This window comes from Danio rerio, chromosome 14, assembly GCF_052040795.2.
Source record: "Danio rerio strain M-AB ecotype USA chromosome 14, GRCz13ab, whole genome shotgun sequence".
Taxonomy (NCBI): Eukaryota; Metazoa; Chordata; class Actinopteri; order Cypriniformes; family Danionidae; genus Danio; species Danio rerio.
Window position 1 is genome coordinate 8,664,534 of NC_141034.1, and position 26,504 is coordinate 8,691,037.

At 37.0% G+C, this 26,504-nt stretch overlaps 2 protein-coding genes across 3 annotated transcripts in view; one reads left to right on the top strand and one right to left on the bottom strand.

The window, feature by feature from the left end:
- Positions 1–4,611: 4,611 nt before the first annotated feature.
- zgc:92242 overlaps positions 4,612–26,504 on the bottom strand; it is a 36,644-nt gene continuing 14,751 nt past the window's right edge. Inside the window, 4 exon segments of one of the 2 annotated variants that reach the window (NM_001002626.1) lie at positions 4,612–5,127; positions 15,459–15,732; positions 18,938–19,028; positions 21,762–21,909. In NM_001002626.1, the coding sequence (NP_001002626.1) occupies positions 4,979–5,127; positions 15,459–15,732; positions 18,938–19,028; positions 21,762–21,909 (662 nt within the window). In that variant the 3' untranslated portion in view covers positions 4,612–4,978. 2 annotated transcript variants of the gene reach the window in all.
- psd2 (pleckstrin and Sec7 domain containing 2) overlaps positions 13,200–26,504 on the top strand; it is a 197,712-nt gene continuing 184,407 nt past the window's right edge. The window contains exons 1-2 of the mRNA XM_087281067.1: positions 13,200–13,462; positions 13,924–14,016. The gene's annotated coding sequence lies outside the window, so the exon portion shown is untranslated. The remainder of the gene's footprint in view (positions 13,463–13,923; positions 14,017–26,504) is intronic.

Below are 26,504 nucleotides of genomic sequence, written 5' to 3' on the forward strand. Positions count from 1 at the left end.
GTTGTAGAAAGGAAATGAGGATTTATAAAGTGATTTGGGATCCTTTGATTGGAAGATCATAATTAGCTAATGTGGACCAGTTGGGTCAATCATGCTCCTCTCACCAGCACATGCTCCTCTCGAAATTAGTTTAAATTTAAACTTCACTTAAAATACAGTTTTCTGCATTTAATTTTTTAGTCATGATTTTCAGCATTACTCATTAGCCACTTTCATACAGTGATACTAGTAAATATCTGGACAATTTCCAGTACGACTTTACCGGTGAAAAGCACTGTTCACATAGGCAAGGACGTTTAGAATTTTTCCGAAAAGATTGTTCACAGATTAGCCCCCTTCACACCGGCAAATTTCCTGGAAGGTCTGTATGTGTGAACAGGCCCTTTTTGAAAATACCGGTAAGTTTTTTCCAGCAATTTTCTGGAGTGATAAGTTGTAATATTGCCGGTAAGTTGGCGGAATGCTGCGCTGAGTGAATGCAGAAGGAAGATTGGCAGAAAGAGCTTGTTTACGTCTAGAACGTGCTGACATGAGACGTCTACTTTAGCCAATCAGAACACTCATTCACATCCGTACATGGTTTATGATTAATTATGTTCAATCATTCATTCATTCATTGTGAGTCCTTTTATTAATCCGAGGTCGCCACAGCGGAATAAACCGCCAACTTATCCAGCATATGTTTTATGCAGCGGATGCCCGTCCAGCTGCAACCCATCCCTGGGAAAAAATCTATACAACCTCACACTACGGACAATTTAGCCTACCCAATTCACCTGTACCACATGTCTTTGGACTGTGGGGGAAACCAGAGCACCGGGAGGAAACCCACGCGAACGCTGGGAGAACAAACAAACTCCACACAGAATCGGCAACTGACCCAGCCAAGGCTCGAACCAGCAACCTTCTTGCTGTGAGGCGACAGTACCACCCACTGCAAACCACTTAAATCTGTAAAAACTATTAACTTAATCAATTTGTGTCGGGACAACATGAAGGAAATGTGTGGAACCCACCGTTTTTTACAGTGTGGATTGGAATTACAATTATATAAAATAACCCAACTTTTTATGATTGTGATCATTGTTTTTTTTTTTTTTTTTTGAGGAGCTTATAAACTGCATTAAATTAAAATACCATCATAATTTAGAATAAATTAAATTGACAAATAACATGGGCAGCATGGTGGCATAGTGGGTAGCACAATCGCCTCACAGCAAGAAGGTTGCTGGTTTGAGCCCCGGCTGAGTCAGTTGGCATTTCTGTATGGAGTATTTTTGCGTGGCTTTCCCCCCCGGGTGCTCCGGTTTCCCCTACAAGTTCAGGAGAATTGAATAAACTAAATTGGCCGTAGTGCATGGGTGTGTGTGAATGTGAGTCTGTATGGGTGTTTCCCAGTACTGGGTTGCGGCTGAAAGGGCATCTGCTGCGTAAAACATATGCAGGAATAGTTGGTTCGCTCCGCTGTGGTGACCACTAAGCCAAAAAAAAAAACAAATGAATGACATGATGGTAGTTTACATTTTATGGATACAAAATCCAGTGTAAATTTGCAGTTTTTACATTTTCTTATAGTATAATACTTTTTTGTGCCATAATTTTGTCAAAAGGGCATCAATGTGTGGATATCAAATGGTTGTCAAGCGTTCGACATCAAATTGATTTGCATTTTTGACTTGATTTTGATGTCATGCTTGATGTCAATTAAATGTCGTTTTAACATCATTGTGCCAAACAGTCTCTTAGTGTATAGTATTAGCCAGACTTCGGGCTGAGCCAAATGTGTTAGCTATTAAGCCACAGCTTACTGTTACTGTTACTTACTGTTGTTCCTTTAAGCCAACTTAAAGGAAAATAATGTGTATACATCCTAAATTTGATCAAATCCAATGACTCATTCACTCTACATCATCTTTACTTTCCCTTGATCGCCCTCCGTCCTCTCCCTATCTGAGCTCCCTCTATTTCCATGCACCTCCATGTCTCTCTTTTTTTCCAGCCCTGATCCTTCAGAGGAAGCGAGGAATGGAAGAAGATAAGGGAGAGGTCAGTAACTCTGCTGCATGAGCTCATTTGAGACGAGAGGGTCAGCATGACGGCCCGCCGCTGCCGTCTGTCTCGACCCATCGGACGCGCAGATGATAACTATCCCAGCTGCTGTTTCACAGTCTGGAATGATTGACTGTCTCCATCATGAACCAGATGCCGCTGAGAAACCAAACATGTGGCGTTAATATGGAAATACATTTAGAAGGTTGACTGACTGACGATTAGCTGCTTGTTGCTTTGAATTTGCGGTGTTTATTATGTTTTTGTTTAGAATATCTATCTATCTATCTATCTATCTATCTATCTATCTATCTATCTATCTATCTATCTATCTATCTATCTATCTATCTATCTATCTATCTATATCTATCTATCTATCTATCTATCTATCTATCTATCTATCTATCAAGGTCATCCATCCATCCATCCATCCATCCACCCACCCACTCATCTATCTATCTATCTATCTATCTATCTATCTATCTATCTATCTATCTATCTATCTATCTATCTATCTATCTATCTATCTATCTATCTATCTATCTATCTATCTATCTATCTATCTATCTATCTATCTATCAAGGTCATCCATCCATCCACCCACCCACTCATCTATCTATCTATCTATCTATCTATCTATCTATCTATCTATCTATCTATCTATCTATCTATCTATCTATCTATCTATCTATCTATCTATCTATCTATCTATCTATCTATCTATCTATCTATCTATCTATCTATCTATCTATCAAGGTCATCCATCCATCCATCCATCCATCCATCATCTATCTATCTATCTATCTATCTATCTATCTATCTATCTATCTATCTATCTATCTATCTATCTATCTATCTATCTATCTATCTATCTATCTATCTATCTATCTATCTATCTGTCTGTCTGTCTATCTATCTATCAATCAAGGTCATCCATCCATCCATCCATCCATCCATCCATCCATCCATCCATCCATCCATCCATCCATCCACCCACCCACTCATCTATCTATCTATCTATCTATCTATCTATCTATCTATCTATCTATCTATCTATCTATCTATCTATCTATCTATCTATCTATCTATCTATCTATCTATCTATCTATCTATCTATCTATCTATCTATCTATCTATCTAGGTCATCCATCCATCCATCCATCCATCCATCCATCCATTCATCCATCTATCTGTCTGCCAAAAAGGATATCTATCTATCAATTTATCTAAAAGGTTGTTATCATTCATCAGTCTAGCCATTAATCTATCTATCATTCATCTATCTATCCATCAAGAAGGTTGAATAAATACGTAAACTGGGTAGTCAGAGCTAGTATTCTGCTGCTTAGGGGCTTCATCGACTTAAAATATTCTTCCTTTCACATTTTTGGTGAGTGTCATATACACTGTCATTATATCAAATTTAGGCTATTGCTTACTCTTTGTTTACAGTAACTTATTCTCAACTGTTTCTAACAATTCCTAAAACTCAATTAGAAATAAAGCTCCACACAATTTAAATTTTATTGCCTGAATGATGTTTTGTTTTGTGCTATAATTTTAAAAATTTGTGTGAAATCAAAGGTATTAAATATTTATTTTGCTAGTGCACATTTTTATTCTTTAGGTGAATAATTTATCCATGTAAATTAATCGAATAAACTATTTTTTTTTCGCATTTTGAGTGGCGGTCCTTACTTATTGAGGTCAGTTTGATGGTTTCAACTGCAATATTCTTAACCATGCAATATTCTGCAATGTTCTTAACCCCTCTTACTGCTAATTTGCTGAGGGAATGATGCGCAAAAAGAATGCCAACCCAGGCTCATTGCGGTTACATACCCAGGTCTACATTTCTGGGGTACCAGAGGTAGGTGTTCTCACAGTTTTTGTTTTCAAATCCGCCTCTGCTGTTTACGCTCTTTGACGATTTCAGATTTCTCTCACACATGCTCTTCTCGCAAAAATCCACCAGAGGGTGCAGTATATACTTCAGCCAACCAGGCCAATTTGCTGGAGGACTGACTTACTAAACAACCCACCCACCCCCTACCCTAAACCCAACCGATAGTGTTTTCAAAAGCATTCTTGAAAAAGAAAAGCTATCGTGGCCACATGATTTAACCACGTTTTCAGCCGATTGTTTATTTACTTATTTAGCCTTTGTTTACCTGGTTTCTGGAACCATTCATCACTGGACTTAAACCCCATCATTGTGTTCAACTCCCAAGTGAACACATTGTGTCCCACTGTGTTCCACGTCCCAAGTCTGCCTATGTTCGTGGTGAGCCACTGGGCAAACTGGTAATGCCGGAAAAGCCGTCCACTTGGAGGTAAGCTGTCAGCTAGTGCTAAAAGGAGCAGAAGCCATTGATGGTGTCATACCACCCTAGCTCTCGTTTTAAAAACAAAATAACCCGACATACTTCTGGCTACATAATTTGCGATCTGTAGATGGGTATGTATCCAAAATGAGCCTGTGTTGAAGAAAGCCCTGCCGTTACTCAATATTCAGTTGGAAGTACATCGACATATAAATAAATTTTCATTCAGTCAACAAGATAAGTTAAACCAACCATTTAATTTCATACAGTAAGACACCGCTATTTACAGCCAGTCAAAAAAGTTGAGCCATTGTTTGTTGAAAAAAAAAAAAACATTAAACAATAACTTTGGTTTTTCTCCCCTCTAGGAAACAAAGTTTATATATATAAAAATCATGTAAAGGCAGCAGAACAAATCTCAGTGCTTTGGAGAGCATGTTCCTCTGTAAACAGTGTAAAAAAAATGATGAGTGTTGGTGCTAGCTGGGTCATGAAGACCTTCTGATTTCCATCCGTCCATCTCCAGCTTTGTTCACTCCTGAATCTGCTCATACGCTCGGGTATGCACAAGTCTTTTGTTTTAAGTTCGTGTTTTAAGTTTGTGTTTATCTGACTGAAGAGGATGTCAGTAGGTGAGGAGGTTTACATGGAATGGGTGGTTTGGCACAAGGGGCGTTTGTGGCGTTAAAGTTTTTCCTGAGCTGTGCCACACGACTGCCGTACGTCAGAGCATTTTCCGTTTCTTTTAGCACTCCTTTAGAGAGAGAGAGAAAGGAAGAGTGTCATTAGACATTTTGTATCATTGCATTATTATTATCATTACAAGCTAAACAAGCCCACTGTTGCAGAAGCTAGTGTGCTGGTTCTGCTTAGCTGACGTCATTATGAGTAAAAACAAACAGCAGCAGGGTAAATATTGGTTCAACACTCCAAGGTAATAAGATGACTGATACACACACATTTTTATTGATTTAATTTGTTTTAATTAATGTGCATTGTAGTATTAAAACAATAACATTAGCTAATTATATCAATTAAGCAATGCAGTTACATTTATGGGTTTAATTAGATATCTAAATGAGAATTCTAACAATTTATTTAGAAGAAGAAAAAAAAAAAAAAATATATATATATATATATATATATATATATATATATATATATATATATATATATATATATATATATATATAAACAAAAATAAAATACAACAGATCTGTCTGGTTCTCGAATCTGATTTTCTGATAGCCATGTGAGATCAATTAACTCAATACAGTTTGACAAATATAGCAGCTCTTGGACAACATAATGTAGTTTTGAGGCTTTTTAAAGAGGAGAATTTAGTTGTTCAGATTGCAACCCTGCAGTTTATTTATAAGGATAGTGTCTATTTTTTATATTTATATTTCATGGATACAGTGCGTCTTCATCTATCAGCCTGTCATACTGAGCAGAGAAAAGACGCTCCTCCACAAAATGACGACAAAGACCACATAATGAGCCCTTAGAAGAGAAAAACTCAGCGTGATTTCAAACTACAGCTGATCAAATCATTATTAATCTGGTAAGTGACATTCTAAGTCAATCTCTCTTTTGTATGTTGTAGTGCTGTATACCATAGTCTGGTAGTGTTTGTTTTTTTGCTTTGTCTTTTTCGGGGTTAATTGTTGTGATATTCTGATTGCAACAGAAAAATACTGGGAAATCTCTGTAGACTGTGGCGTTTCATGCTGTTCAGCCTTATAATCTTAAAATGTGAGCAAAAATCATGTTTTGTCAACACTTTGGACATTACGCTAGAGAGTCATTCAAATACTAGCTCTAAAGTGACGTTTGTGAATGAGCAACGGTTTCTTCTGTTCTGACATCAGCTGCAGATGTGAATGAATGGTGGAAGAAAGTATAGTACCTCATACAAAAGGGATTTTGAGACTCTTTGTGTTTGATTTTCTTTTTTTATATTCAAGATTATGCCGTCAATCTGTTCTATAAGTGAAATATCACACTGGTGAGAGGCGTGCATTAGCACTTGGCCGCAGGGCTTGACTGTATACACACACAAACACATGCACACAGAATTACTTATTATTTTATTATAATATATTTAGGTTACGAGATCATTCATGGTATTTAGGCCTATCTGCTTGTTAACTGTGATGTCACGCGAAGCGGCTTGCGGGTCCAAGTGCTCTATTAAACTGAATGGGGAAACTCATCAAACGGCAATAATAAACGTTTACAAGTCGGTGTAATACTTTTTGAAAATCACCATCACAATGTATATTTCAATGCCTAATATCGGATGGACAGAAAGTGATTGATTTTTTATAAATTGTTAAAGTTTTGAAATTTGTGATGCAGCAAGTCCAGAGACCGATGTGTACACTATGATTTTATATAACATTCACTTTATTGTGTGATAGGACTAAAAAGTGGTCATAAATGAATATTTTCTCAATTCAAATGAGTAGCGGCTTGAACCTGGAAACAGTATTCCAGACGTCACGACTTAAGAGGATAAATGCACATGTATTGTTTAATGAGCATTTAATTTACTATATATGTAATTTGCATATATAATAACATATGCAAATAACATGCACCTTTCGTAATGCCTACACATTTAATATTGAATTTATTTATTATAACCTTTTTTTTGCAGACGCTTTGGAAAGGCTTTGGGTTGCCTTAAAATGCTGCATATGCAGGCAGCTTTACAGAGTTTTGGTTCAGAGCCACGGTGACCTCACGAGAGGTCACGACTAAGGAAATAATCAAGCAGAATTTCGTGATTACGAGACTTTGACTGTCTGTAAATCACTGCTGACTTTAAAAAGCCGTCAGACCCCTGACACAAGCCTGTCGGGGATTATAATACATCCACAGCTGTCTCTCTCTCTCTCTCCCTCTCTCTCACTAGATCTCCCTCTCTCAATTCAATTCAAACTTGCTTTATTGGCATGCCAAATGTTCCTTATGTATTGCCAAAGCACCCGTAATTTTTACATTAAATAGAACATGCAAAAAAAAAGACATAGTGATAAAAAAACATAATTACCAGGATTTAACAATCAACATTTTTAGGATAGAACTAACATTCATTATTCATTTCCTTTGCGGCTTATTCTGCTTATTCATCAGGAGTTGCCACAGCGGAATGAACCATCAACTTATCCAGCATACAGTATGTTTTACACAGCGGATGCCCTTTCGGCTGCAACCAGAAAACCAGAGCACCCCGAGACAACCCACGCGAACACGAGAAGAACATGCACACTCCACACAGAAATGCCAACTGACCCAGCCAGGGCTTGAAGCAGCGATCTTCTTGCTGTGAGGCGACACCGCTAACCAGTAGTGTTAAACACTGTGCCACTGTGTCTCAACATGCAACTAGTAATAAACAGTAAATTTAACCAATTATATTTAGCACTGTCACCTCACAGTAAGAAAGTCACTGGTTCGAGTCCCAGCTGAGCCAGTTGGTATATCTGTGTGGAGTTTGCATGTTCTCGCCGTGTTCGCCTTTCCGATTTCCCCCACAGCTCAAAGACATGTGCTAAAGGTGAACTGGATGAACTAAATTGGCTGTAGTGTATGAGTGTGTGTGAGAGTGTATGGATGTTTCCCAGTGCTGGGTTGCGGCTAAAAGGGCATTCGCTGCGTAAAACATATGCTGGAATAGTTTGCAGTTCTTTACACTGTGGCAACCCCTAATAAATAAGGGACCAAGCCGAAGGGAATAATACACTATTGTTTTTAAAACTAAATGGACTGCTCCAGGCACGTGCACACGTAGGGCTCAACCTGTGCAGTGCACATGCCCTTTTTAGTCTTGGATAGGAGTGCCCTTCCAAAATGATCTGAAGTGTCCCAGCGACAACACCCCCAAACACCCGGGTGTTGGGGTGTCGATAAATTTAATGTAATAGTTCAATTAACATTTTATTTGTTAGATACTAATAAAACAAAATTGGATATATTATTTTTATAGGTATAATTTATACTTGTAGGTATTTACTGAGAGCCCCAAAATTTCCTGGGGCCCTAAGTGGCTGCTTATCTTGCTTATTGGTTAAAACCCACTGCTGATAGCAATACCATGTCAATTTTGACCTTGTAGGAAAACAGCTCAAAAATCACACAGAATGAAGTACTTATAAACAAATTGTAATAATTTACTGTTCTTTACTGTACTTAGATATGTTGCTGTTGTTGCTTCATTCCAATAATTCACATTATTTTCTTGACTTCTATTTCTCACAGGTGAACAACAGAAAACTATCACAATAATCACTTCAGGTACACCTTATGTGCTTTATTTTGTGTTAAATGCTAACACTGAGAGTTTGAATGCCATTTTACGTGACATTTATTGTCATACTACTGAAAGCAGCAGCAGATAGTTCACCTCAGATCTTGAAAACAGAATAAACCGTTCGAAATTGAACTTTAGAACTAAACATATGAGTGATTCAGCATCTACATTTAATAATCTTAAAAAGGTTTAATATGTATTAATCAGATTATAAACTTTACCATTGTGTTGGAGTGCAGTAAGTGCACTATTCTGTGCTTCTGAATGGTTGTAATTAAATTGCTCTCGTGTTTCATCTGGTGCAAATAGCCAAATTGCTATCATGTAGTGTGTTGTTAGAACACGAGGTTACAATGTGACCTGCTCATCTAATGTTTACATTCATAATATTTATATAATTTGCTAATTAATAACCACTTCATGTGGAACTCTGAATCTGCGTCTCATTTAAGAGTCTGCTACGGTCCACAGGAGGTCGCATTTCGGTCATGGACGCACACTTTGAAAGCCTTACTGACTGAATGAATGAAATACACGGTTTTCTGCCAGGGCAATGCGGAGTGCTAAAATATAATTGGCTAAAGTGGCAGTGGGTGAGTTAAAATTACCAAATCAAAGATGTTCCAGCACGGAAAACACATTTTAAAAGCAGAATTTCTGACTTCAGCATTGTTTTTTCATAAGAACAAACTTTCTCTCAATTCTATATTCAATTTAATTCTATTCAAATGACCTTCACTGGCATGACTTGTCAAGTATTGACAAGTCATTGCTCATTACATAAGCAATGAATAAAACAATACAGTGTGCTTATATAATACATAAATACTTACATACACAAACAACAAACGATTAGAAATTTAATAAATAGCTACAGGGGCCTACACTAATTAAAAAAAACTAATAAATAATTATTAAAAAGATAATGAAACAAAAAAATAATATAAAATAAAATGAAATACACAACTGTACATTCATTCAGGTGATTTGTAATAATTTCTCTCTTCCTCTCCCTCTCTCCTTTCCACCCACTCAGTGCAGGTCTGGAGGTCACCAAACGGAGAAGCAAGGAGAGCGACAGCAGGCAGGAGAGGAAAAAAGTGAAAGGTACGAAGTAAAGGACGAAGAGAGTCGAAATAAGCGGCGAGTGAAGTGGAGGGTAAAAGGCTGTGGAGTGATGACTCAATATGAATGTGTTAAACGGGGTCAGACAGGCGGTCAGGGAATAGGTGAAGGGTGATGGAGGTATAGGATGGAAGCGAAACGGAGAGATGGCGGAGGCAGGACGCTCCACATCACAGACAGATGCTGTGCTGGAGACTCAGAGGAGGACTGTATTTTTAGCCTCTCCCCGAGGGGTCTGAGCCTCGAGTTCTCCCCCTTCTCTCTTTCCCCGCGAGAGCCTCTCTCTCTCTATCTTTCTCTCTCTCTCTGTCACTGCGCACAGGCTCCGGGTCTTCACTCTGCCCTCTACTTGCCGCTTTTTTCTGCCTTACATTCACGTGACGCAACCTCGTTTTCCAAGTTGCAAGAAACAGAAGGCAACACAAGATTGTTCCCGGTATTATGGCTGAAAATGTTTGACCAGGTGCAATTGGGGAAGTCATTAGTGACGAATATAGCACACAAAACTAGTCAGGCTTTTCCAAGAAATGGCTTTTTAAAATGTCCTGTGAACTGACTTAAAAAGTGTAAATATTAAAGATATTAAAGATTAAAGATTATATATGGTCAATGGCAGACTTAACCAATAAGCAAGGTAAGCAGTCGCTTAGGGTCTTAAGGAATTCGGGGGCCCAGACCAATGGCAATCATTTGTTGTAAAATATTACTTCTTTTCAGGGCTAGGCAGTAGCACAGTAGGTAGTGCTGTCGCCTCACAGCAAGAAGGTCGCTGGGTCGCTGGTTCGAACCTCGTTTCTGTGTGGAGTTTGCATGTTCTCCCTGCCTTCACGTGGGTTTCCTCCAGGTGCTACGGTTTCCCTCACAGTCCAAAGACATGTGGTACAGGTGAATTGGGTAGGCTAAATTGTCTGTACTGTGTGAATGTGTATGTTTCCCAGAGATGGGTTGTGGCTGGAAGGGCATCCGCTGCGTAAAAACTTGCTGGATAAGTTGGCGGTTCATTCTGCTGTGGCGACCCCGGATTAATAAAGGGACTAAGCCGACAAGAAAATGAATGAATGAATGAATGAACTTCTTTTCAAACATGGGTTTCCCCATGAATATTGGAACATTCCTTCCCTACTGCACATGCAAATATTAAAATCTAATTACAAATATGGCTAATTATCTGTACACAGTTCATTAACTTGTTTTTATTTGTGAATTTATTGTATTTAATTTTACATTAGGTAGATAAAGTTTCCACTTAAAATATATTTTACATGTAGTTTATTTACAAAAAACAAAACCTGAATCTATAGAGAAAAAATATCTATAGAGAAAAAAAATGTTTTGAGTTTTAAGGATATGGCCCCATATCTGGAATTGCTTTCCCTCCCCAAAATCGCTAAGAATATTCGGGTACAGCTGAATTTACTAGAACTTCTATGTTAAGCTGCTTTGACACAATCTACATTGTAAAACCAATTTAGAAATAAAGATGAATTGAACTGCATAGGCTATATATTGTGCTGGGGAAGGATTAGTTGCATCCAAAATAAAAGTTTGATTTGACACAATATATGTGGGAGTACTGTGTATATTATGCATATAAAGTAAAAATACACCGATGCATGCATATATTTAAGAAAATATGTAGGTGTAAAGTATATGTATATGATACAAAATGTGCATAAATTTAAGTATCTACGGGGGAAAAAAAACTTTAGTAGTTTTGTTTTTGTGTGTGTGTATTACATATACATAATATATGAAATTAATGCATATGCAATTAATTGGGATTAATTGTGAATAATCTTATATATACAGTTGAAGTCGGAATTATTAGCCCCATTTGAAATGTTATTTCTTTTTTAAATATTTCTTAAATTACATTTTCACATTTTGTCTGATAATATTTTTATATAATATTTAATATAATATTAAAATATAAACTATTTTAAGGTCAAGATTATTAGCCCCTTAAAGCGATTTTTTATCAATAGTCCACAGAGCAAACCATCATTATACAATAACTTACCTAATTGAGCTCGTTAAGTCTTTAAATGTCACTTTAAGCCGTATAGAAGTGTCTTGAAAAATATCTTGTACAATATAATTTACTGTCATCATGGCAAAGATAAAATAAATGAGTGATTAGAGATGAGTTATTAAAACTGTTATGTTTAGAAATGTGTTGAAAAAAAATTGTCTCTTTGCAGAACAGAAATTGAGAAAAAAATTGGGGGTAATTATTCAGGGGGGCTAATAATTCTGACTTCAACTGTATATGTGCTAAATAGAAATGAGGAATTGTGTATAAACCATACATTTATGTATAGTTTACACACAATTTATCATTAATATTTAGTTTTAAATAAAAATACAAACACAACGAAACTAAAATGTGATACAAATCAAAGTAATTTAACCTATAACTAGGCCTACACGCAATCTACGCATACGTGAATTTCACAGATTTTCAGCCCAGTCTTTTTATTTACTTGAGTAAAATGAAATGTATTCAGTTTTTAAATTAATTTCAGTAATATTAATGACTAATATAAAAATGTAAATTTGATTAATCTACAATACAGTTTGTAAAGTTACATTTTCTGTCTTTTAGTAGATATATTAAAGACTTGCTTGTTTGCCAAATAAGTGGATTTAATTGGATTTGCATTGTAAACATTAAATAAAAGTTTAAAAGGTGTTCTTTTTTATTTCTTATATTAAGTTTTAGTTATGATATACTCTCAAAACCATTCCGCAGAAATCCACAGAAATTTTACTAAATTCTACAAAGAAATAGCAAAAAATGTCCGCAGACTCTGCTTGGCCAAAACTAGAACTATGTAATAGCCTAAATATTGATAATAGCACATGTAGATTAAAATAATGCATATATTTGGGGAACAAATGATAGTATAATTTCTTATCATTAGCAGCAATGTCTAGTCTTTTTTTAATTGTTTGGTCATACATTTACACATGATAGTAATATGTATTTCAAACCATGTAGAAAAAATCTAATTAAAGCTGTAAAATGAGTACTATTTATAAATGTATTTATTTATTTGTTTATATTAATTTCGTATCTTTACTGTTGAAAATGCCTTCAGTAAATAGTCCTTTAAGTCTAAAATCGCCTACTCTCGTTTAAATTTAGACTTCTTTTACTTCGGCTCAGAGAAAAATTACATGACGTCGGTGGAGTGACGCAAGCGGTGCCACGTGATAAAACTAGATAGTTTCTAGTTCTACTACACATCTGTGTTGATTATAATGCGAGCAGTGTAGTTTTGTCACGTCTCTCTCTCGCTCTCTCTCTCCCTCAGTTCCTGTTGATGTTCCTCCGGCCGTTCCCTGCAGCCGTGACCCCCTGACTGCGTTATGCTGTCGCCATGGAAACGTGGGATCAGCGCAAATTCCCGCTCCAGCGCACACAAATGCGCGCGGACGCACACGCACAGACTGAGTCACACACACGCACACACAGAGAGACCCTCACTGAGTTACACACACACAGAAAAGAGACCCTCGCTAAAATCATTGGGGTTTCACTTCAGCTTGAACACGTATGTAGAAATATTGTGTAAAGTGAAGACACAAATTCACACCTGACTAACGTTAACATATGCCCTCGCATGCTGAAAGTCAGGTGCAGGTAAGTTGAATCAGGTCATATTTGTTATTTTCGCTTCAGAATTAGTTTGGATGTAGTTTTTTGGTTGGTGTGTAGGTGGTGCAGCGTTATAGTACGTTAAAGTTCCCTGTTTTTGAATATCAGCCCGGCTGGTAAACAAAGGAAATCGCTGCAGCGACTAGTCTGTCCTGTAGGAGGGGCTCTCTGGCCGTCTTTGTTGTGATAATGCGACTAAAAGTCCACTAGATGGCGCAAGCTTACTGCCCATTTATATTGAAAACATGTCAGTTTCTGACATTCATTTGGCCTAACAGTTAGTTAGACCATTTTGATAGACGTAAACAACACCAGTATTCCCAATATAGTTCCAGTTTTACATTTGTATAGCTTTTGAGAATCCTAAAAGGTCCATATATTGAAAAAAATATATATGATTGCTGTTTCAACATCAAGGTATGATTAAATTCTCCCTCTTTTAACAGTTATGAAATAGTTTGACAACAAGTAAGAAATGTTCATGGGCCAGTGTCATCACCACATTGAAATGGTCTACCGTCCCTGGATTTATTACCAAGGTAAGCCACCCTCTCCTCCCCGAGATATGGGACCCCCCCCCCCCCCCCCAAAAAAAAAAAACATATATATATATATATATATATATATATATATATATATATATATATATATATATATATATATATATATATATAAATAAATAACATAGTTTTCCATCATAATTTGTATGTTGAGAGTATAAACAAATACAATTTTAGCATAATTAATACTGCATCGACATGGTGGCTGGCACTGTCGCCTCACAGCAAGAAGGTCACTGGTTTGAGTCCTGGCTGGGTCAGTTGCTTCCTCCGGGTGCTCCGGTTTCCCCCATAAGTCCAAAGACATGAGCTATAGGTAGGCCCACACGGAATCTGAATTCCGCAGACTTTTAGCCCATCATTAATTCTGTTTATTAACTTGAGTAAATGTTTGTAAATCTAAATTTAATTTCGTTTTTTAATTAATTACAGTAATATCATTGACTAATATGAAAATGTTCATCTGATTTATGTACAATGCAGTTTGTATAGTAATATTTTCTCTTTTAGTAGATATCTTATATGAGACTCTTGCTTTGTGTAACCAAATAAAGTGAATCTAATTAGATTTTTGATTTAAAAATTAAATAGAAGTTTAAAAATATATTACTTTTATTTTACATATTAAGGTTTTAGTCATGATACTCCCAAAATAATTCAGCAGAAATCTGCATATTTTTACCAAAATTCTTAGCAGAAATAGCAAAAAAACATCTGCAGATTCCGTCTGGCCCTGGCTATAGGTGAATTGAATAAAATAAATTGGCCCTACTCTGTGTGTGTTTGTGTGTGTATGGATGTTTCCCAATACTGGGTTGCAGCTGGAAGGGCATCCGCTGTATCAAACACATGCTGGATAAGTTGGCGGTTTATTCCACTGTGGCTAGCCCTGATGAATAAAGGGATTAAGCCCAATGAAAATGAATGAATGAATGAACAAAATACTGCATGTTGGGACTGTTGTGGCCCAATGGCTGGAGACCCCAAATCACTAAATTGACCCCTGATAGTAGGTAAAGCTTTAACTAAAGTGTTGATATTTGTTTTATTTTATAAAGTTGTGCTAACAATTTTTCTAATGTTTCAAATATTCATTTATTCATTTTCTTTTCGGCTTAGTCCCTTTATTAAGCTGGGGTCACCACAGCGTAATGAACCGCCAACTTATCCAGCATATGTTTTACACAGCAGATGCACCCATACACTTCCATTTACACACTATGGACAATTTAGCCTACCCAATTCACCTATAGCACATGTCTTTGGACTGTGGGGAAAACCAGAGCAACACAGGGAGAACATGCAAACTCCACACAGAACCGCCAACTGAGTGAGGCTTGAACCAACAACCTTCTTGCTGTAAGGGATTTTATTTATTATTTTTTCTTAGATTAAATCACATCCTGCTTCATTGCTCTTACCTTTGTCTGCTGTGGGTGTGTCCAGTGGGTGTGTCTTTCTTTTGATTGACAGCTGCTCATTCATTGCTCTGTGCAGCTGAAGCTCTTTCAATCTGTCCGCTACTATCGCCTCTCTGTTGCTCAGATGTGGTCTGTAAAGGCCCGTGTCCTCCTCCGCACTGCCTGAATCAGAGTCATCTGTTTGGCCCCTGGTGTCGTCAGCTGACTGATCAGAACCGCAGTACTGCTTGGACTCATCTGACACTGTCGTAGAGTCGCTGATCTCCTCTGCTTTCTGTGGCAGATTGAGGGAAACTCATTTGTAAACACTTACAAAATCCAACTTGACAAATTCAGAGACGCAAAGAATGGACAAGGAGTGTTGTTGTTTGTGTGTGCGTGTGTGTGTGTGTGTGTGTGTGTGTATTCCCTCTGGCACCGCGGCACTAATGCCATCTGATACCGTTTAATTCTCTGCCCAGGCTTTAAACCATCTGCTCAGGGGAGCCTGGCCATTCCAACTACACACACCCATCCTCTTATGATTATTGTTGCTCTTATTATTAATGTCACACATACACACATTTACACAGGTTGTATCATAGTCAGGTTTTTTCCCTGATTATATTCTCCTGTCCTGTTACGCTTGTAAGTCGATTTTTTATTCTATGATGGGTTGATCACTTTTTTTTGTAGCGCATTTAAAGTACCCATCGAATCGAAACCAAGCCTACTGATTTTGTTAGCTTACATTGCTAGTTTTGTGGTGAACAATTCAACTGTGCATGTCATTAAGAAAAAGATTTTAACATTGTACACTGTAAGAAAAATAATGTTATTTTACGTATTTTTTCCTGAAAAAAAAACGTAAAATAACGTACGTCAAATTACAGACATTTACCGTAAAATAGCAGACAGTAAATTACAGAAATTGACCAAAAATTTGAATTAAAGAAAATTTCTGTAATTTAAATCTGTTATTTTATGGTAAATATCAGTAATTTAATGGCCAATATTTTACATTTTTTCCGGTACCCTAGCTGCTGAAAAAAAACCTGTAAAATAACAGATTTTTTACAGTGAAATCTAAAATTGAAATCTGAAAATGCACTTCCTGTTTGTTTTCTGTTAAATTCTCAGATTACGTCTGTCTGAGGTATTGGGCGCAGCTAATATGCTCAATCACTCCCCCCCAACTTTCAGTAATGGCAGAGCCATATGACAGCAAACAGAAATGGTGAGGAAGATTGTATTAACTCTCCCGAAACCGTCTTCCCGATGCTTCTGAATGAAATGCCGACTTTGCTACATTTGTTTAGCTCGCAGTAGAAAAAAAAGAGCCACGCTCACTGCTTTCTCATGATATTCCGTTTCTCTAGGAACTGTGTCACTATATGAAAAAAAAATTGGTCACAATTTCCGGTTCATGCGGACTTAAAAAGTGCGAATCTGACTTATGACGCAGTCACACTAAAGTTTAAGCTTATGAAATCCTGGCATACTGCCATACAAAAAGGGCGGGATTAAACAAGATGATTAGACATTTTAAAAAAGCGAGCGATTGGTCCATATTTTAAATTTCTGTCCAGAGAGGTCCTCGATTGGTCCCACGCAGTCAAGTGATGCGATTTCGCAGATCAGAGTTCACCAAGCTTGAATTTTGCACCGCAGTGAACTGCGAAACATGACGCATGAACTTGCGTTTCCAGTCTGACGCATTCACGTGCGTATGAATTAAAATCCATGGGGAGAAAAGTGCAGTGAGACTGCAGCTTTAAGAGCTTTGTTCTGATTTATTTGTACTGTAATGCTGCGTTCACACCAGATGCAGATGAAACATCAAGTGCAAGTGATTTACATGTTAAGTCAGTGTAAAGATGCAAATAGACATCCTGCGGTGCTATTCGCGAAAATGAGGTGATGCAAGCATTTAGCATGTTTGACGCACTTAACGCGTATCGCTCGAGTTGGAAAATCTGAACTTAGCGTGTTAACCAATCAGGAGCTTGCTCTTGTAGGGGCGTGGTTATGACGTGGTTTCTATTATTGGTGTCCCAAGGAGAAATCCTCTTACTGACACTGAACAACAGCTCATGAATCTGGGCTGGGTTCAGTATGAAGCACCACTGAAAGCCTCCATGTATAGGAACAGTTTCTGGAGGAGTTGATGAACTCTGGGTGCTGGGTGCACCTCTGAAAGGATCTAGTGAACTCAGACATGGCGCTGAACGAATCTGCGCTGTTTTTCAGCCTTCCTAAAGCACATAAACACAGCTACTCTCTCAATAAAATCCATGTTACCATTTAGCAACGAAGCTAAAGTCACTGGGCAGATAACTTGCCCATATCGCGAGTCCACATCTTCGGAAGTGAATTTGACTCTTGAATTAAGTAAATTAGATGAGAGAATTAAGCGAGTAAACTCAAAATGTTCACTCATCTATTTACGTGTGAATAGCGTGTAACAGCATAAGGTGGTTGAAGTGAATATATAACTCATTAATTTTACAGTTTTAAATTTTTAATTTATTCTAAAATGTCATTTGTTTCTGTTATTCAAGGGTGAATTATTAGCAGCCCTTGCTCATGTCACATGATCATTCAAAAATGACTGAAGTGTAGAACAATGTCAGCATGGACGTTGTCTGATATTGTCTAAACATAGAAAATTAATCAAAAAACAAAACAAAACTGTACAGTAAATAAATAAATAAAAACTTTTATTTAAAAAATCTAATTGCTAATACGCAGCCTGAGCATTACAAATGTAATATTTTTTTTTTCCATTTTACTGGATATATATGAAAGTCATGGACATTTTAATGCATTTCAGTCTCTTACAATACTGTATAGTAAGCAAAAAACAGTTGGTGAGCTGAGAAGGACATGTATTCATAAGTAGTATTCATAAATCTGTTCTTGTATAATGTGCTAGTTCCAGCTAGATTCGGAAATGTGGATCTGATGGACACTTTACTGTCCCATGAGGCCATGGGAGATGATGTGTGTGTGGCAGTGAAGCGTTTCAATTGAAACTTGCTGGTCACATGACGGTGTCAACATGGTGGATGCATTAGGTCTAGATTTCTGTCATGCTACACACATTCATAGAGCGTACAGAACATACTTTTAAAGGTCACTAAGGTAGTTTTGGTTTGGATGAAATGTTTTTGTTTGATAAGCAATACTGTGTTGGGATGTCATTTTTGTTCAGCATAACATTGGTCTTAAAGAGACAGTTCACTCAAAAATTATTTACATTTAAGTAGTTTTCGTCTTCTGTTCAACACAAGAAAATATTTTAAAAGATTGATGGAAAGCAGCAGCCATTGATTTCAATAGATTTTTTTGTTCATTTTCCCCCAACATTCTTCAGAATTTTTCGTTTTATGTTCAACGGAAGGAAGACATTCATTAATGTTTAGAATTACTTGAGTGTACATAAGATAAGGAATTTGTTAGCCATTATTTACATTATTTAGTCCACAATGAACACACACCTTGAGCAGTAGCCGAATCCCTGGTTCTGTGCTGGTTTGCTGTACTCTGTTGAGTTTGATCGAGCTGCTCTTCATAGACTCTGCGTTGGCTCTGTGAACAAAATAAAAGCAAATTTAGCTCAGTGGTCTGAATATTTCAATTGCATTCAAATACATTTTGACCTGATAGCTTTTGTTCTTGCAGTTAATCTAATTAGGGTTCATATGAATAAAATTAAATTGGAATAGTTTGTTTTTCTGCTATATATCAAAATGATTAGATTTCCTTTGTTTCTTTTTCAAATTGTTCCCAAATTTAACAAAGCAAGACATTTTTTACAGTATTTCCTATAACATTTTTTTCTTTTGGAGAAGTCTTATTGAAAGACAAACCATATCATAGAGTTGGGTGATGGTCAGCAGGAGTAGATCCAGGATGCTGGATCTATTGTCGAGCCCTCCCGAGGTGTCATGGGCTTAAATCGGTGAAACACCAAGGAAACCATCAACCCTTATATAGAGTATATGCTTAACTGTTGCTGACGGAAGAAAGGAGTGGGGAATTATGCCACTGGCCCACAGATGGTGCAGGGCAGAGTACCTGTAAAGGTGGGCCAGTTGCGATGGTCTCATCGTATTTTGCATATTATTTGTTTTGTTTTGGCTAGAATAAAAGAAACATTTTAAAGTCAATATCTTTAGCCCCCCCTTGATAATTATTTTTAAATATTTTTTCAAATGATGTTTAACACAGCAAGAAATTTTTCACAGTATATCTGATAATATTTTTTCTTCTGGAGAAAGTCTAATTTGTTTTATTTTGGCTAAATAAATTATTAATATTATTAATTAAATTAAAAAAAAACATTTTAAGGTCAAAATTATTAGCCCCTTTAAGCTATATATATATATATATATATATATATATATATATATATATATATATATATATATATATATACATATATATATATATATATATATTGATAGTCTACAGAACAAGCCATCATTATACAATTACTTGCCTAATTACCTAATTAACCTAGCTAAGCCTTTAAATGTCACTTTAAGCCAGTGGTCACCAAACTTGTTCCTGGAGAGCCGGTGTCCTGCAGATTTTAGCTCCAACCCTAATCAAACACAGCTGAACAAGCTAATCAAGCTCTAACTAGGTATACTTAAAACATCCAGGCAGGTGTGTTGAGGCAAGATGGAGCTAAACCCTGAAGGGACACCGGCCCTCCAGGACCAGGATTGGTGACCCCTGCTTTAAGCTGTGTAGAAGTATTTTGAAAAATATCCAGTAAAATATTATTTACTGTCATCATGGCAAAGATAAAACAAATCAGTTATTAGAGATGAGTTATTAAAAGTATAATGTTAAATATGTGTTGAAAAAATCTTCTCTCCGTTAAACAGAAATTGGGGAAAAAATATATATATATTTATTGGCTGTCACCATGGCAAGGATAAAAGAAGTCAGTTATTAGATAGTTATTATATACTACTATTAGTATATATTACTTTTATGTTTAGAAATCACAGAAAATAGAACTTGCCGTTAAACAGAAATTAGGGAAAAATATAAAATAATTATAATTTAACAGAAGGGCTATTAATTCTCACCTCAACTGTATATTGCAATATGAAGTAGGGCTGCACAATCTTGGAAAAATTTTACATTGAGATTTTTTTTTTTTTAGTGATATATATTGTGAGAGAATTTCACCAGATGACTTAAAAAGCTCCAAGCCATTACTTGGGAGTGAAATATAAATATGTTTTCTTGTAATTTATCATATTCATAAACTACAGTCATAGATAAACACAACCGAGCAAATATTAAAGTGAAATAAACTGTGCTCCAGGAGAGAGCAGCAGTTTTTAGGTACAGAGACCGAATAATTAAATGTAAATAGCACTGTAATATATATAAACTCCTTTATGCACTACTAAAATGATTTAAACTGTCTCACAGTCACAGGCTCTAAAAAACATAAAGATGACAAACTTTAATTCTATTACGATTCAATTCTGCAGTGTCTCCACAAATCTTGTGTGCTTTGACCTGTGGTTTCTGGTCATCTTTAATCTTAGCTCAACATTGCATGTCTTGCGATGTGTCTTTTGGGACGCACACATTGCGATATCGACGCTCAAACAATGTATTGTACAGCTCTAATATGAATATAATTTTCACTAGATGACTTCAATAGCTCTTTTTAGAAAAGAAACGTTGAATTTTAGACTGATTGGGATTATTTCACAGGGCAGTCAAACTGCATAAAGTATAATATGCAACTTACAAACATAGGTAAATAGAATAAAGCAAAGACATACTAAATAGACAATATCTCATGATTTTTCTGGAGAGTCTAACTGTGATCAGGTGCAGAGAATAATGAAATTTGAATAAATTCCACTATAGAAGAGCTGTCCAAACTCGGTCCTGGAGGTCAAACTTTGCAGGACACCGGCCCTCCAGGATCGAGTTTGGACACTCCTATGATATAGTCTTCTTTATTTGAAAGATTTAATACAATTAAGTTTTTGCTAAAACTACAAATGTTATCACTTCTAATACACAGATGATTTAAATTCACTGAAAAGTTATAGTGACCAATCTTAAAAACAAAATCTTGCGACTAAATGCAAACTAAAGGTGTGTTCACACATGAAATAGGTTTATTAATACTTTCTATGTGTGAACACACAGTTAGTTGACATATTGTTGCAAGCTTTTAGCGAGTATAATGTCTAAAGAGGACTGTTAACGTGAAGTGTAAATGTGCATTGCACTGCCTGCTTTATGATTACTGGATTACTTGATAGGATGTTGTTATACCTGTTTATGTTGTTGCCGTTGGCTGTTGTGTTATTTCTCAGCTCAGACAGGATGAGTTTTGGAGATTCGAGCACGTCTGATTCTCCAATAATACACACGTGCACGTCGCCGTCTCTGCCCAGCAGCCAGCTCACATTTTTACACGGGCCTGTGGACAACAATAAACATGTCAAGAAAATCAATGCTATAAAACTTTGAATAAATGAGCAACACCGAAATAATGAAGTTACAAAGACAAAAGGAGGGATATTCAGTTGCTTTATGAACACAGTAAAATGGGCATTTTTTACACTTTAAAAAGAGATCAGTTGACTTTACTTAAAAAAAAAATTGTAAACCTGTTGACTTAAATTTATTAAAGTCTATGTCAAGACTTATTTCAGTATGCTGATGTCATTCTAACTGAAACAGAATATTGAGTAGGGGCGGGGCTTTTTTTTTACGCATCATTCCGTCATAGCAAACCATCGGCACCTGCCTTGCACGTAGTCGTTTATATTTCTGCATACTGCTTGTGTTGCTCTGCAATAACACTTTCGAAACCCTAGCTGGCAGTAAATTTTTATGATCCTCTGTGTCGGGTTACATGGGTAACTATTGTGGGTGTTTAGTTTTTTTCTGAATGCTACCTTGATGTACAAGTAGCTAAAACTCGCTCATTCTGAGGCGGGAAAAAGCGGACATGCAAGAACTTTATTAATAAGGTAAATGCAAAGCAACTGATTTCATCTGGAGCGCCTTCACAGGACTTGACACTTGCTCCAACAAGTTCACGCAGCTCACCCCCACCCACATTCAACAGCGATACCAAGCCGACCAATCACAGAGCTTACGATATGCGTCATTGCGACTTGTAGTTACATTTTTTTGAGAGGTGCGCCAGCTTTGGCGACATTCGGGCTATGTGAACGCACCTAGGCTGCGCCTTGACGTCACCGTCACTGCTTTAGCCACAATATTCTTAATCACGCCACTCTTACTGTTAAGGCTAATTTATACTTCTGCGCTAAGCATAGAATATTGCAGCTAAATCCGTCAAACTGACGTCAACAGTGAAGGACACCGCTCCAAACATAGAAGCAAATAAAATCTAGACTTTGATTAAAGATTACCAGAACAATCAATAGCCAGTTGCCTAGTGGTTAAGTGTGCCGACACGAGTTCATTTCTCGGCTAGAGGTCCTATGGTGACCCTTCCCCTCTCTCTGCTCCCAATACTTTCTTGTCTGTCCTCCACTATCCTATCCCAATAAAAGGTAAAACCCCCCTAAAAAAAAGATTACCAGAGCAAACTTTTTTTTTTTTTTGTGGATTAACCGGGATGGATAAATTTAATCTAAAGAATAAATATGCGCGCTAGCAAAAAACAAAGCATAGAAAGTTTTGATTTAGCATGGACTTCAAGTAGCCTAAATGAACTATGTCCATAAGAATTCATTTAACTTAACTGTCTTGTTTTTTTTTTTAACTGTCAAATGATCTTTTTTAAGCTAGCAGTTTTCTCGCGTTTTAAATGACACCTATTTTACATATTTTACAAGATGTAAAGTGTCTCCAGAATGTGTCTATAAAGTTTCAGATCAAATGACCTATCAGACAATATATTATAGCCTGCAGAAGTCTGAATACATTGCAGCTGTTTTGTAGCCTGTGGCTTTAAATGCAAATGAGCTGCTTCTCCCTGCCCAACGTTCCCATATGTGTGTATGCGTCTAATCCTGCGTTACATCAGATAAACAGCAGTCAGTGATAGAGACACTTGGATGAAGCTGAAGTACAGCTCCATAGTTAAAAATACCAAGTAAGTTTATTTCATGTATGTGTGGTGGTGTTTATTCAAGCTATTCTGAAATGCTAAAAATGATGAGTCTCACTCAAATGCCGTTTGAATACACACACACATATATTAGCGTTTACTGACACCCTGTGGCCTTGGTGATTACAGCAGTTAAGGATTACATGGGGATTTTACTGTCTTTATTACAAACATGCTGTTATAAAAAGATTTTAAACTTATAAAATTTATAAAAATCACAGAGAGTTTTAACAAATATTTAAATCCCATTTTGTTTGCCCCCCAAAAAATTCTGTGAACCATTGTAGACATGTTATTATAGAAACAGGGTGCCTGTCAATCAGTTCAGTTGGCGGGGAAAACCGCACTCCTACTTCAAGTCGCGGTAGGCCTCAAGATCACTGGGATTTTTCTATTTTAACATCAGGAAATGTAAAAAAAGAGACTTGTTGTGTTTTTATTACTTCAATATGACCGTGGACACACTATACATATACACACAGTTCTGTTCAAACAGCTTACAAAAGATGATTTTCATCATAGGTGCAAGAAAGAATATTGCTCCATCGACGGCTTTGTGAATTGTATTCTGCTGCATTATTTCTATTCGCAAATGTAAACCAGCAGCTTTCTACAGACATTAGACTGCGTGTTGACCTCTCGATCTCCATTATTCAGCTGTGCAGTTTGTTGTTTTCAACGACAGAGGGCGCCATTACATTGAGGTAAACTGATCCTTTGGGCACCTGCGCTTCAGAAGTGTGTTAATGTCATTCAGTGCGTGGATATCACTGCCAGCGTTCATCAGGCTTGTATTATCGCCTTACAGACACTCGCGCCAGCCCACAAAAACCCCATCTCTTTCCCAGTCACCCTCATCATTATTTCAGTGTGATTTAACCTTCTCAGATTACACGCAATGTTTGAAGGCATGAAATGAAGTGTGATCAACTGATATGTGGCGCTTACGCAATAAGCGCACAAGGAGGATCATTGTACGGATCATAGGAGGCCTTAGCTAAATAATCTAAAAAGTACATCATAATACCACATGAGAATTAGAGAGAAAGAGATTTCCCTGTGGAACATTTTGTATTTAAATAGTTTTTTTTTGTGCATGCTTGAACAGAAAACCCAACACCCCTCAGGGTTGGGTAAAGAACCGGTTCTCCAGGTCTACCCAAGCCATATGAGGCAGATCAGATGACTTCACATCCATTCAGGAATGAATTTATACGATGTTTCTGTTAGAAATCTTAGAAATGTTCAGTATGTGTAGTTGAAACTACTAAAGTTGCATCATATAAAGCGGGCACACATTTTTATGAGGTGTTTAGTTACGATCTTGAGTTGTTTGTATGTTTGTGTAATGCTTGTTAAGTAACAGCGTTCACCCATGGATGCCACTTGACATTACTAGTTGATCATATAACAACACCACGATGATGGATGTTTTGATTAGGGGTGTTTCTCAAAGCACTATGACCCCGCTTGAGCAGCCCAGGGCTTAATACAGCCAGAGAGATTAGAGCTACACCTGGAAAAGGAATGCTACAGCTGAGCTTTTCTATTATGTAATGAAATAAAAGACAATAAGCCCTCCAAAATTTGGATTTACATCATCTCAGAGAGGGCAGCACAGTGGCGTAGTGGGTAGCACAGTCGCCTCACAGCAAGAAGGTTGCTGGTTTAAGTCTTGGCTGGGTCAGTTAGCATTTCTGTGTGGAGTTTGCATGTTCTCCCTGTGTTGGCGTGGGTTTCCTCTGGCGTAGTGGGTAGCACAGTTGCCTCACAGCAAGAAGGTTGCTGGTTTAAGTCTTGGCTGGGTCAGTTAGCATTTCTGTGTGGAGTTTGCATGTTCTCCCTGTGTTGGCGTGGGTTTCCTCTGGCGTAGGGGGTAGCACAGTCGCCTCACAGCAAGAAGGTTGCTGGTTTAAGTCTTGGCTGGGTCAGTTAGCATTTCTGTGTGGAGTTTGCATGTTCTCCCCGTGTTGGCGTGGGTGTCCTCTGGGTGCTCCGGTTTCTCAACACAATCTCACGGCAATTCGTACAATTTAGGACAATTTGCTCATCCCACAATGGCAGTTGGGTTTGGGGGTGGTGTTGTGTGCCTCCTTTTTAAAATCATACAATTTCGTACGACTGAACTCGTACAAATTCGTACGAATTAGTCACTAAAATGGCAAAACGTAAAATGCTTACGTTTTCTCGCAAGATCAGGCTTTGTTTCCCCCACAGTGCAGTCATGCGGCATATGTGAATTGGAATAAGCTAACTTGGCTGTAGTGTATGAGTGTGAATGTGAGAGTGTATGGGTGTTTCCCAGTACTGAATTGTGTCTAAAATGGCATCCAGTGCATAAAACATATGCTGGAATAGTTGACGGGTCATTCTGCTGTGGTGACCCCTGATAAATAAAGACCTAAGCCGAAGGAAAATAAATGAAATGAATGTTTCTTCCAGTAACACACATTACAGCTGTGTAAATGCAAGCACATGCTTGTTAATAGCTTGATCAAAAGTTCTGATTTGAGAAACCACTGAATTTCCATGGAGGAAATTGTTTAAAGAGTTTATGGGTGATTTAAAGTGTCACTAGAGTAGACTTTAAATGGGTTGTTGACATGCAATGTCACTGTCACACATGACAAAAAATCAATATCACTGAAAAAAAGTGTTGCATGCAGAACTGTTGCAAACAATTTATTTGTGTTGAATTTAAACAAACAAATTAAGTTTAATAATGTTCAACTTAATTTGTTTGTTTAAATTCAACACAAATAAATTGTTTACATACTCTATACACAAAAAAATGAGTAAATCCAAGGAATCATCTTTGAACAAATTTTTTCAGTGTAATTAGAATTGTCATTGTTTAAAATCCAGTAAATGCTTTATTGTTTCTTTGTTTTCCATGGACCTTTTGTTTTACAAACTGCTGTTATTAC